At 46.1% G+C, this 12,621-nt stretch overlaps 1 protein-coding gene across 4 annotated transcripts in view; it reads left to right on the top strand.

Annotated features, from left to right (window-relative positions):
• Positions 1 to 12,621, top strand: part of PLEKHA2 (pleckstrin homology domain containing A2) — a 59,730-nt gene that overhangs the window by 27,653 nt on the left and 19,456 nt on the right. For 3 of the 4 annotated variants that reach the window (XM_045879878.3, XM_045879879.3, XM_045879880.3), the window contains 3 exons: positions 3,771 to 3,819; positions 5,214 to 5,311; positions 12,389 to 12,529. In XM_045879878.3, the coding sequence (XP_045735834.1) occupies positions 3,771 to 3,819; positions 5,214 to 5,311; positions 12,389 to 12,529 (288 nt within the window). The remainder of the gene's footprint in view (positions 1 to 3,770; positions 3,820 to 5,213; positions 5,312 to 12,388; positions 12,530 to 12,621) is intronic. The other variant, XM_064585519.1, reaches the window with a different exon arrangement.

The raw sequence follows: 12,621 nt of genomic DNA, 5'->3' as shown, positions 1-12,621 counted from the left end.
GAGTCCCGCGTTGGGCTCCCTGCTCGGCAGGGAGTCTGCTTTGCCCTCTGACCCTATCCCCTCTCATGTGTTCTCTCTCATTCTCTCTCTCTCAAATAAATAAATAAAATCTTTAAAAAAACCCAAAAAGCAAAAAACTAGGGAATGATGGAAGGTGGGCTTGGTGCCACCACCTTCCCACCTCGCCCGATGGCTCTTCTCTTCTTTACAGCCAGCCCCAGTGTCCCACCCCCGGCTGTGTCCCGCCCTGTCAGGGCCTTGCTCTCAGTTAGTTATAAGGAAGACCTTCCTAGAACACTGGTTCTTAACCTTTTGTGGTGGTGGTGGGGCGGAGGGGGAGATCGGTGGTGGTCACAGATCCTTTCGAGAGTTGGATGAAGAGCATGGACTCCTTCTCCAGGTGAAGTATATTATGTGTCTACAACACCCTGGTTTTGCCTATAATTTCAGGGCTCATTGACCTCGTGAAGTTGGTCCAGAGACCACTGCTTAGAACCCTTCCAGTCACTCTGTGTAACTGATGCTGCCTCCTCCGCTCTTGATGTCACCTCATGGGGCAGGGGTGCCCCGGACACTGAGGCAGAGCTACCCCAGAGCTTCAAGACCTCATCCTGCTGCTGCAGCTTCTGCCAGAGGGGCCCCAGCTCCACTTCCGGCCAGGGGCAGACAGGATGGGGCTGGCTAGCAGTGCCCTGTGACCGAGGAGTTTGCTGCTCCTGTGGTCTGTGTTTGATCTGATAAGAGTAAGTTCCTGAGAGTCTGTTGAGCTGTCGAGTGGCCTTGTCTGCGTCACTCTATGGTTGACCCATGCCCATTCCGCCCCTCACATCCTGACCTCCTCTCATTGCTTGCATAACCCGGGACCCACCAGTCAACCACTGCTACGCAGCTACTTAACTGTGGCCACCTCGGGGCAGGCAGGTGGTAGCACTTGGCCGCCCTCACTATAGCTGGTCTGTGAGCCATACTTTTTCAGGATCCTCTGTTCCTTCACTACATCTGAAGGAGGCTGCACAGTCTGGTCTGATCACCAGCGTGAGGTGGGGTGGAGGCCAGAGGGCTTATACCTCCCAGGGGAGGAGGGATTCTGCCGCCGAGGTCCCCAGGATATCAGGAGGAGGCCAGAGCTACCTTTCCATAGTAAATGAGACCCTTCTCCCTGAGGGACACAGCACAGGTAGAGAGGATTTCGTTTTTCTCTTTTGCCATTCTGTGACGATAAGAAGGAAACTAGTAATTGCTCTCTGGCTTTGCTAATTGCGAAGCTGATCAGAGACACTGAGGGTCTTACCCTTGCTAAATGGCCTACAGGGCAGAACCAGGACTGATGTCTGGTTGATTCAGCAAGGAGCTAGCTGCTTTGCCAAATAATCCTTCTGTGGTTAGGCATGAGGCAAATTATGGATGTGCATGCATGTAATCACCCATGTCCCCTGACTGAAAACTGGAAGAACCTATAAAAACAAATGAAAAGCCAGGTGATCGCTTAGGTTCAGTTGTTGTAATAAGCATGCCAGAAGGATTCCCTCAGTATAGGTTGCTAATAAGTTGTGGTCAACATGGACCATTTGTCATCCAACCTGGTGAAAAGCCAGTGGTGCTTTCTCTGGTCAGTGATAAATGTCATTTTCTGGGAGAAAGGGGTGAATCTTCTAATAAGCCGGTGAGGATCTCAAAGTGCCCAGCTTTTTAAAGCTATTCTAAAGCTTACAGTAGGGAGGAAGCCGTGAGATAGGTGGGTTCTGAGGGCCAGGCCACTCTCTGCTGGTGAGAGCTACACAGGAACCGAGGGTAGGCCACGCAGGTGTTACGGGCACAAGGGACCTACAGGAGGAACATGGGTGCTGAGGGAAAGAGCAAGAAAATGAGTCACTGACAGATCAGGACATCACACACAAGCAGGATAAAGGCATATGCTGTGGTGCAGATGGAATCCCAGGATCCCAAACCCAAGAAACAAGGTAGCACAGGGGCCGGAACTTACGAAGTCCTGGAGCTCTGGGGAGTGGTTTCTGGGAGTGATGAAGACATGCCTGAATTTTGATAGTCTGTGACTGAACTCAGGATAGGTGGGCTCACCTTTGCCTGAATTTTTAATTTTTTCGGGACTGTTTAAAGGCTTTCATTAGGCCCTAAAGGCCTTCATCTCACATCATGGTGAACATATCAGAATATAACCATATCCCTCATTAAATAGAATTGGCTATAAAATATTCTAACATAACATAATAAAAAAATATTCGAAAGGATTTCAGTCATCTTACTTTTGGAATGATTTGGTTGAGTCACTCATTTAATTCGTGATTGGCTATATTTCTTGGCAATCATCTTGCATATCCAAGGATTCTTGTAAACTAAGAAAATCAAAGCTACTAATTATTTTCATATGTAATGAGATTTTTATGATTGTTTAATCAAAACATTAATGAAGTCGACTTAATGTGACATCGTGTGGGCACTTAAAATCCTTGTCGAAGAGGTTGATATAATGTTATGTAGACATTTAATGATTTATTTATTGATGTTGACTCTACTATGTTCATTTTGTATGTTGGAGAGCAGGCATTTTTTTCAGGTCTCACATAAGTAGGAGAAGGCCCTTGCTTGGGAAGGGGACTGAGAGAATGATGTCCACAGGAGGATTATGACAATGTGGGGAATATTTCCTAACCTAGGGTCTTGGGGGTGCCTCCTTAGCAATCCCAGGTAAAGTGGTGGAGGCCTGTTCCAGGGAGTTCAACTTGACTCCATCAAGGGTAGTCACCTCTTGGCATATGAGGGAATATGATTTGTTTTCCTTTATTCATTCAGCATGTTTGAACCAGAGTGAAGTAGGTTCACCTTTGCACATAGTCAGGAGTGTACATGCAAGGGGTAGGATTGAAAAAAACTAAATGAAATAACACAACAGGAGCTATAAAAATATTCCTACTTTCTTCTATTCCCTTCCCTTAAATGCATAGATATGCTCTGATTCCTTGGGCCCCCTCTTATTTTCAGGGTTAAGCAGTCAGGGTAGATATAAAGGACATTGATCCATGTGTCCAAATGCATGCTGCCTGACCTTTCTGTGAGCTCTAATTGGAATCTGTGTATTTGTAGCCATACCACCTTTAATTTGGAGAACTGTTTAGGGAAGGGGTCGGTGGTTGAGAGAGGAATGGAATCTTCCTAGTGTGAATGGGCCAAGTACGGGTTGTGTGGTCCAAAGAGAATTTTGTCGGATTGGGTAGCTTTTTTTTTTTTTTTTAAAGATTTTATTTATTTGACAGAGAGACACAGCGAGAGAGGGAACACAAGCAGGGGGAGTGGGAGAGGGAGAAGCAGGCTTCCCGCTGAGCAGGGAGCCCGATGCGGGGCTCGATCCCAGGACCCTGGGATCATGACCCGAGCTGAAGGCAGACGCTTAACGACTGAGCCACCCAGGTGCCCCTTGGGTGGCTTTTCAAAGTGTTTTTGCAAAGATGAAGATTAAGGTAGACAGCAAGATAGTGGTTATCCCTTGAGGGGTGGGGATGGGATTCTATCAGGGAGGGGTACACAAGGGCTTTTAAGAAATAGGACTGATAATGGCCTATTTCTTATCTGAATGGTGAGTACAGGGTTTCTACTTAATTTTTATTCTTTAGAATGTTTATATATGTTTTATATACTCTTCTTTCTTTGTGTGGAAAGTTTCACAGCAAAAAAAAAAGAAAAACTTTAAAAAAAATGCTTTACAACCGTCTTAGAAACATGTTCTTGTTTATTTTATTTTTTATTTGGTTTAGGTGAGCATAGCTACACCGAAGCAGAAACCCAAAACTCCATTTTGCTTTGGTAAGTACTGAACTGGGGACTGGGTTTTCTGAACACTCCTGCAGCAGCTTCCTCTTTGTGCGCAGACGGTCCTGTGATCACATGTGACTTGCCCTCTGCGTGTGGGCGTGACTTCAGTCATGGCGACGGGCTTAGCTTTCCTTGGTCTCACTGCGAAGACAGTTAATACCGTAAGACGGAAGTATGGGGACCAGCGATGGTTCTGTTTTCCTGACTCCGCAGGGCAGGGTCCAGGGTATCTTCTAGTAGTTTCTGGGAACCCTCCTCTCAGATGCTCAGGAAAGGTAGAACAATAGAAAAGGAGTATCCTGTTGAGCATCTCAGCATTGCCACATGAGTTGCCAGAGTTGGGAGTGACACAGGAAGCAGGGTCACTCATTGGATGCCCCTACTCATTAAGTCATCAGTCATTATTTGGCTCCTACTGTGTTCTCAGGAATGTGCTAAGTGCTACAAGCAGATGCTAACGAGTAGCCTCTCTTGTTTATCTGGGGTGGTTCTGCACGTCAGCTCTGTGAAGCAGGGCTGTCCCTTTGTTTTGTCACTGCTGTATCCCCAGCTTGTACCGTGGTTCCTGGCATATAGTGGATGCTCAGTAATATTTGCTGAATGAGTGAATGAACTCATGAATTCTCTGTCTACCCCGTGATGCTCGCCTCCTATAGTTCTGGCTTATTTTTGCTAGGAGAATAAAATGGCCACTTGAGCTGTCTTCTCTCCTGACTTCGGGTTGGTTCAGGCTTCTTTGGTGTTCTCGTTGTCCCGTTTCTTTCAAATATCATTGCTAAGCTCAGAAATGACTATCTCAGATTTTGTGGTCAGCAGATCTAAACAAGATAAGTAATGAACCCAGACGTAAAACGATTGACTTCATGGAGTGCTCAGAGGAAAGAACAGGTTGAGAATGAGGTCAGGGTCACAGATTTGATCTCAGGCAAGCTTTGTTCCATTTTCCGACCACAGGCAAGACTCCCAAGCCAGGCCAGTTATGCCAGTGGAAACAAGGAGCACCGGGTCCAAAACTTTATCTGTATCATCATGACTCTAAAGTGGCTAGCGCCTCTCGAAAGCAGTTCAAGCTCGTGTCTTGTTGATGGTGGGTGGACTAGAAGCCTCAGCCCTGTACAACAGCACATGAAGGAAATGGCTTCAAAACACGAACAGGTGTTGTTCTCGTGGCTAAGGGGAGAGTTCACACTTCCGAAGAGAGCGCAACCGTAGCCCGCTGCTTCCCAGATATTCGTGCAGCTGACTTTGCACCATGGCAGATGTCTTCAGTGCTCTGTGGAGTTCTCCCCCTTGCTGCTGCAAGCACCTTAGTTTTGTGGCGTCTTTTTGTCTTGCATGTGTTCTGACCTGGGTTTTTCTCTTTGCTTCCCGCATGACTGCTGCAGTCATCAATGCCCTCTCTCAGAGGTATTTTCTTCAAGCCAATGACCAGAAGGATCTGAAGGACTGGGTGGAAGCCCTGAACCAAGCCAGCAAGATCACTGTACGTACGATTCCTTCTTCTTTCTGGAGGGACTCAGTGCCTCTTTTCAGCACGTGGCCTGTGTGTGGTGGGGAGACACTCAGCCAACAGCAGGGGCTTTCCCAGGAGCCTGTTGAGACCCAGTTCCCCCTACCTCTTCTTACACCTTGGCTGACAAACCACAAGTTGAACTGAGAGTTTGAGTTTGAATCAAGTTCAAGGGGAAGTGTATGGAGCGTCCCCTTGGTGCTTCCTGGGAGGGCTCCTGGTCAGTCGTGTTTTGGGTCATTCTGGCATGCTGATTCAGAACGTGGTGGAGCTGGAAAATGGATTGCTGACTAGGAGAAGCAGAGTAAAGGGAAAAGCATATAAAGAGGGAAGTCAGAACTTTTTACTGGCTTGGGAGCAGGGTAAGGGAGTACTCTTCTTCCTTTACGAGGTTGCCTAGGGGTTGGTCCAGGCCACCCACCAACCTGTCCTGAAAAAGCTTTCCATTTGACAGCATCACTGAGCTGGTTCACTGACTGTTCTATGAATACTTTCATTTTCTTTGACTTGCTGGTGAACTCCTTTCTTCTTCCTTAGAAATACAGAAAAGGGGGACTCCTGGGTGGCTCAGTCGGTTAAGTGTCTGCCTTTGGCTCAGGTCATGATCCCAGGGTCCTGGGATCGAGCCCCACATCAGGCTCCCTGCTTGGTGGGATGCCTGCTTCTCTCTCTCCCTCTGCCTGCCGCTCCCCCTGCTTGTGTTCTCTCTCTGTCAAATAAATAAGTGAATCTTAAAAAAATACAGAAAAGGGAAAAGGGTAGGAAAGAGAAGAGGGAAAACTTTATGTTTTGGAAAAAAACTAGACCTTTCATCAATAGTAGGCAGACTTGTGGCATCCAAACCGTGGTTTGTATGCTGAGAAGATTGATATTCTTTTTAAATTTATTTTTATTTTTTTATTTTAAGTCTTTATTTTAATTCTAGGTAGCATACAGTGTTATATTAGTTTCAGGTGTATAATACAGCGATTCAACACTTCATACATCACCCTCTGCTCATCCTGACAAGTGCACTCCTTAATCCCCATCTCCTGTTTCTCCCATCCCCCATCTACCTCCCCCCTGGTAACCATCAGTTTGTTCTCTATAGTTAAAAGTCCATTTCTTGCTTTGTCTCTCATTTTTTTCCCCTTTGCCTGTTTTATTTCTTAAATGCCACGTATGAGTGAAATCATATGGTATTTGTCTTTCTCTGGCTTATTTCCCTTAGTGTAATACTCTAGCTCTATCCATGTCATTGTAAATGGCAAGATTTCATTCTTTTTAAATTTTTTTTAATTTTATTTTTTAGAAGATTTTTATTTATTTATTTGACAGGGAGAGATCACAAGCCGGGGGTGGGGGAGGGACAGAGGGAGAAGCAGACTTCCTGCTGAACAGGGAGCCCAACACAGGGCTTCATCCCAGGACCTGGAGATCATGACCTGAGCTGAAGGCAGATGCCTAACCGACTGAGCATCCAGGTGCTCCAAGATTTCATTCTTTTCTATGGTTGAGTAATATTCCATTATATATATGTATGTAACTTCTTCTTTATCCATTCATCACTTGATGGACACTTGGGCTGCTTCCGTATCTTGCCTATTGTAAATAATGCTACTATAAACATAGAGGTGCATGTATCTCTTTGAATTAGTGTTCTTGTTTCTTTGGGCAAATGCTCAGTAGTGCGATTGCTGGATTGTAGGGAAGTTCTATTTTTAACTTTTTGAGGAACTTGTTTTCCAGAGTGGCTGCACCAGTTTGCATTCCCACTAACAGTGCAAGAGTGTTCCCCTTTCCCCACATCCTCGCCAACACCTGTTGATTCTTGTGTCGTGGATTTTAGCCATCTGACAGGTGTGAGGCAATATCTCATTGTAATTTTGATTTGCATTTCCCTGATGATGAGTGATGATGAGCATCTTTTCATGTTTGTGTTGGCCATCTGGATGTCTTCGTTGGAGAAATGTCTGTTCATGTCTTCTGCCCATTTTGTAATTGGAAGATTGATTTTCTGTATCATACAGTCAGAAATGCTTACATTCTAGTCATTTCTGGTAGTAACCATTATGTACTGGGGCAGATTATTCTCCCAAATACCTCAGGGTTTCTGTGAATAAATTAATAGAAGAAATCTATACACCTATTCAACTCTTGTGATGCCAGACCCACGCAGAGTACAGTTCTGTCATTGAGGTGGTCTGGTTTGCTAGCTTGTTATTTTGACAAACCTTGGTAAACCTGGGAAAAGAGAGAAAACTGAGGGGAGGGAGGGGGATTGCAGCTAACTCACATTCCTCTGCTTGTGCACACGGCTCTAGAGTGCTGAGTTTAGTACAGGTTTTCTTTGTGCACGGTCGGGTCTTCACCCTTCTGTGTCTTATACAGTTTTGGAATTTCATTCAATGTTTAATACTTTATTCTCTTTCAGCCTTGCCTCTGGGCTTTCCTCCTCTGTTCCAGTTTGGTACACTGGGCTACCCAGCCTGTGAGGTGGTGAGGGCCTTTCAGCCCTCATAGGGTTTGCTCTAAGCAGTGAGTTCCCCCTGCCCCTTTTCTGGCCCCGCAGAACAGAAGTTATAAGCCACAGGAGTGGGAAGGAACATGGGGGTGCCCAGAGGCTGGGGAGTCCAGAGGCTTGCTGGAATGTCAAAGCTTGCTGCAGGGTCTCCATCATCTCCAGGATCCCCCTTACTTTCCTTGGCTTGGTTCATACATCTCTTCACCCCTGCCAAAGGTCCCGTGGGATAGAAGGAAGAGGAGAGGCACTCTATCTCCTAATCTGTTTGTGCCCTGGAAGGGTTTACTCCTTTCTCCACTGTCATATTGTCCTGTATCTTGTGTCCTTCCTCAGGGAGGCTGGGAAGAGGGAGGATGTGGGGCTGGGGCACCACATCCATGGCATGCACACTCCCTTTAGGATGCCTTATATACAAGTGAAGCATCAGGCACCTTGGGGGCTACAGAGATGAAAGAAAGAACAGATAATGTGTTGAGCCAAGCTTTCACAGGTGCTATATTATTCACCCCTCTGACATTACTCTTGTGAGATAAGTGGTTTTACTGCCAGTTTTTAGATGAGAAAAATGGAAATCAGAGTTGCCCAAAGTCTAGAGTTGAATAAGTGGTAGAGCTGAGATTCAAACCCAGGACCTCTGACTTCCAAGACCTAGAAGAGTTTATGAAAATATTGAAAAAGAATAACCATTGTAAATTATGTTAGATTACACACCACTTTTACATATGTGGCTTCATTGTAGCTTCAGATAAAGCCTTAAGTAGGAAGGGCAAGCGTTATTATACCCATTTATACATGGGGTGGCGGAAATGCCTAGAGAATAAAATGACTTGCCCAAGGTCAAGGAGCCAGGATGGATCCAGTTTTTCTGCCCACGGATCACTGTTCATTTTGTGCTAAGGCCACTGGGTCCTTGTCATTGAAGAGATGATTGACATGTCCTATTTAAGGAATTGGATTCTCTCAGAGTATTAGTATTCCTATATGAATTTTGTGGGACTACCAGAGCAAATGGGTGGCTCCTTCTCTAGCTTCTGGTGGCTCCGGGCAGTCCGTGGTGTGCCCTGGCTTGCAGCTGCATTACTCCTCTCTCTGCCTCCATCATTGTATGCCTGTGTCCCTGTGTCCTCTCTTCTTCTGATAAGGACATCAGTCATTGGACTTCGGGCCCATCCTAAACCAGTATGACCTGATCTTAATTTAACGACACCTGCAAGACCCTATTTCTAAATAAGGTCACATTCTGAGTTTATGGGTGGATAGTTTTAGTGGGACATTATTCCACTTACTACATTTCCCAAAACAGTTGAAAATTGAGCAGTAAAGGTAAAGCACAGCCCCTGTCCCCAGTGGATTATTCCTCCTTGCCGTCTAGCCTTGCCTGGTCGGAAATAAGATGAGTCCCTGTAATTTTCTTCCTCCCTCCCTCCCTCCCTCCCTTCCTCCCTCCCTTCATCTCCCCCGCCCTCCCTTCATCTCTCCCTTCCTCCCTCCCTCCCTCCCTCCCTCCCTTCCTTCCTTCCTTCCTCTACACCCAACATGGGGTTCGAACTTACAACCCCATGATCAAGAGTCACATGCTTCACCAACTGAGCCAGCCAAGCATCCCGTGTCCCTGTAATTTTCATTTCACATTGCAAATGAGATCCATAGGCTCTCCCCACATCAGAGGATACTTCACAGGTGGATGGAAGAGGACATACCTTGAATTTAGGCCTCTGGGGATATGGCCAAACCAAAAGAATGACCTTGTTTTCAAGTTCTGGGGACATAGTTATTGTTGCCTTTGTCCTCCACAGGCTGATTTAGTCTCAGGAAGCTCTGGAAAAGCTCTGGGCAGACAGGCAGAAGCAGCCCATGATACAAGGGCTGACAAGATTCCGAGAGGCAACACAACAGCTGAGCTAACATGAATCCTTTTCTGGCCACTGGGAGCTCTAAAGGGCTACTCCCCTCCTTCTTCTTGGCTGGAGTTCATTTAGGTCATGTGGGGGCAGTTTCTGTTGTTCCTTGGTGGTGATGTCACTAAACATCCCAGCAATAATCAACATCCTCAAAGGAGTCCCGTCACACAGTAGTGAAACTCAGGGAAAGAAAGGGTGGCATAAGTGGGTAGTGGGATGCTCAGCAGTGGAGAGTCCCGCGGTCCTAGGGGAAACTTACTTCGTTTTAACGAGCTCACATTTATCTCATCTATAAAAAGAAGATAATGCCTACTTCATAAGATTGCTTGGGATAGAGATCAGGCAGCAGAGTGTGGCACATTGCCTGACGCTGAATGGGGCTCATAGAAGTGGGAACTGCTGTGCGGACAGCTGAAGGGAAAGAGAAGGTGGATTTCTGGCTCCATCTGGAGAGCTGGTGGGCGGAGGTCACCCTTGTTTATGTAAATGGAATGCACAGGCCAGGAAGAGGAGTCTCATCTTCTTTCTGGGGCTCCAGTGTCATCTCGGAGTTCTTCCTCCTTTGAACGGACATGGAATGGAGTCGTCCTCGGTCTCGTCCTTGACAGATTTCTCCAAGGGCCCTGAATCATGAGCTCTTGAAAGGTCTAGATTCTTACTTAGTTCCTTCTGATTCCCGAGGCTGTAGAAGCAGTGAAGATGTTAGCATTACTCATGCAGTCTGCAGACCCACAGAGGTGCTGAGTTTGTGTGAAGGACAGGCTCTGTGATCCTGTGGATATCGCCCCAGTGGGCAGCTAGGGTCTAGTCTCTGTCCAGTTATTAACCATAGCTTTGGGCCATTGACCTGACTGGCCTGGGCCTCTCCTATTTTCTTACAAAATGAAAGATTTCATCAGAATTGCCAGTACAAAAGAGTGAAGTGAGCAAGGAGGAAGGAAAGCAACATAAATGAGGATGAACAGCACCTGACTCGTGGCCTCGGTGGTGAGGAGCAGGGTAGGGATAGTGGCAAATTGAAGAATGTTCTCCATCTAAAGAGAGAAACGCTGCTTGGCTGGAAGTCTGAATTTTTAGGTGAACTATCCCAAACTTTAAATGTAGATTGGAAAACACACTGCATCAGACCAACAAAACACTGTTTGGCCAGAATCTGCCTTCACGCCACCAGTTTGCAATCTGTGGCCCATCAAAAGAGCCATAAAAATTCTGTGATTCTGTGATTGTCTGTGGTGCCCTAATTCTGCCAAGGAGAGGAACAGAGATAACTCTTCAAAAAGGGCTGTGTTTGTAAATGTTAATACCATTCGTGAAATTTTAGTTAAAGTATTTTGTAATACTTTCGACCCTTGAACCACATGGGTTTGAACTGCATGTATTTACTTATATGCAGATTTTTTTTTACAGGACTGGAAGTGTATTTCTCTTTCTTATGGTTTTCTTAATAACATTGTCTTTTCTCTAGCTTCCTTTTTTTTTTTTTTTAAAGATTTTATTTATTTGACAGAGAGAGACACAGTGAGAGAGGGAACACAAGCAGGAGCAGAGGGAGAAGGAGAAGCAGACTCCCCACTGAGCAGGGAGCCCGAAGCAGGACTCGATCCCCGAACCCTGGGATCATGACCCGAGCCAAAGGCAGACGCTTAACGACTGAGCCACCCAGGCGCCCCTCTAGCTTACTTTATTATAAGAATACAGCATATAATACATAGAACATACAAAATATGTGTTAATTTACGATGTTATGTTATCAGTAAGGCTTCTGGTCAATAGTAGGCTATTAGTAGTTAAAATTGGGAGGAGTTGAAAGTTATACATGGAGTTTTGGCTATGTAGGGGTCAGTACCCTTATCCCCTGCGTTGCTCAAGAGTCAACTGTACTTTTATATTTTTGTGTTTCTGAAGTTTTTAAGTATATATACTCTGTCATTTGATAAGCACAGTGACTCTATGACATGAATATTATTACCCTTTTCATTTTCTACACGGGACAGTTATGGCCTAGAGAGAGGTTCAATGATTTGCTGAAGGTCACTGAGTGAGTTAGTGATAGGTCAGGAGTTCGTACTCCAGGTCCTTGGGCTCCGAAGCTCATGCTCCCCTAATTCTGTACCATGGCCCCCATGTATGTTACCTGTTCCCCGGCCTAGCATGCTTTCTCCTCCTTACATCCCTGGTTCCTGTTCATCTCCAGGTTACTGTCCCAACATCTCCTCCTCTGGAGACCTCCACTAACCACTCCCATTTCAAGTAGTTCCCCTGCTGCTGTCTATCTCAGCTCCTGTTTTTTTTTTTTTACAGCACTCATAGCAATTTGTAATTATTCTGACTGTTTGGCTCTGCGTTTTTTGTCAGTCTCTGTTATTAGAATGTCCATGCCGTGAGGGCAGGACGTGTCTGTTTGCTGTTTTGTCTTTGGTCTGTAGTCAGGGAAGGGCTGGCTCATAGTGTGTGCTCAGTACTTTGTGTGTGTGTGTGTGTGTGTGTAGAGCGGGCTCTGCCAGCAGAGTTCCTCATGTTCAGGTATGGGTCGATGGAAGGACTGGGGAGGAGAGGAGGTCTTCCTAGAATTTGGTACATTAGCTTTTCTTGCCCCTTCCCCAGTGCTTCCCCCCCTCCATTTATCCTAAGCTGTCTTTCTTCCAGGTACCCAAAGTTGGGAACCTGGCCCTGACTACTGAAGTTATAAAAAGCCTACCAGCTCCTCCAGCCCTAGAGAAGAAGCCACAGGTGGCCTACAAGACAGAGATCATTGGAGGGGTGGTGGTACACACGCCCATCAACCAGGTGCTGGGGCCTGGGGCTGCCAGGGGCCGGTGGGGCTATGGGAGCATCCATAGTGGGCCAGTGATGGGCATAGAGGAGGTCAGCACAGAGGA

This window comes from Mirounga angustirostris, unplaced genomic scaffold (assembly GCF_029215605.1).
Source record: "Mirounga angustirostris isolate CCGP_5_RB_7025 unplaced genomic scaffold, mMirAng1.0.hap1 SCAF_2, whole genome shotgun sequence".
In the NCBI taxonomy this organism is placed as follows: Eukaryota; Metazoa; Chordata; class Mammalia; order Carnivora; family Phocidae; genus Mirounga; species Mirounga angustirostris.
The sequence above is the reverse complement of the archived record's forward strand: the minus strand, read 5'-3'. Positions and strand labels throughout refer to the sequence as shown.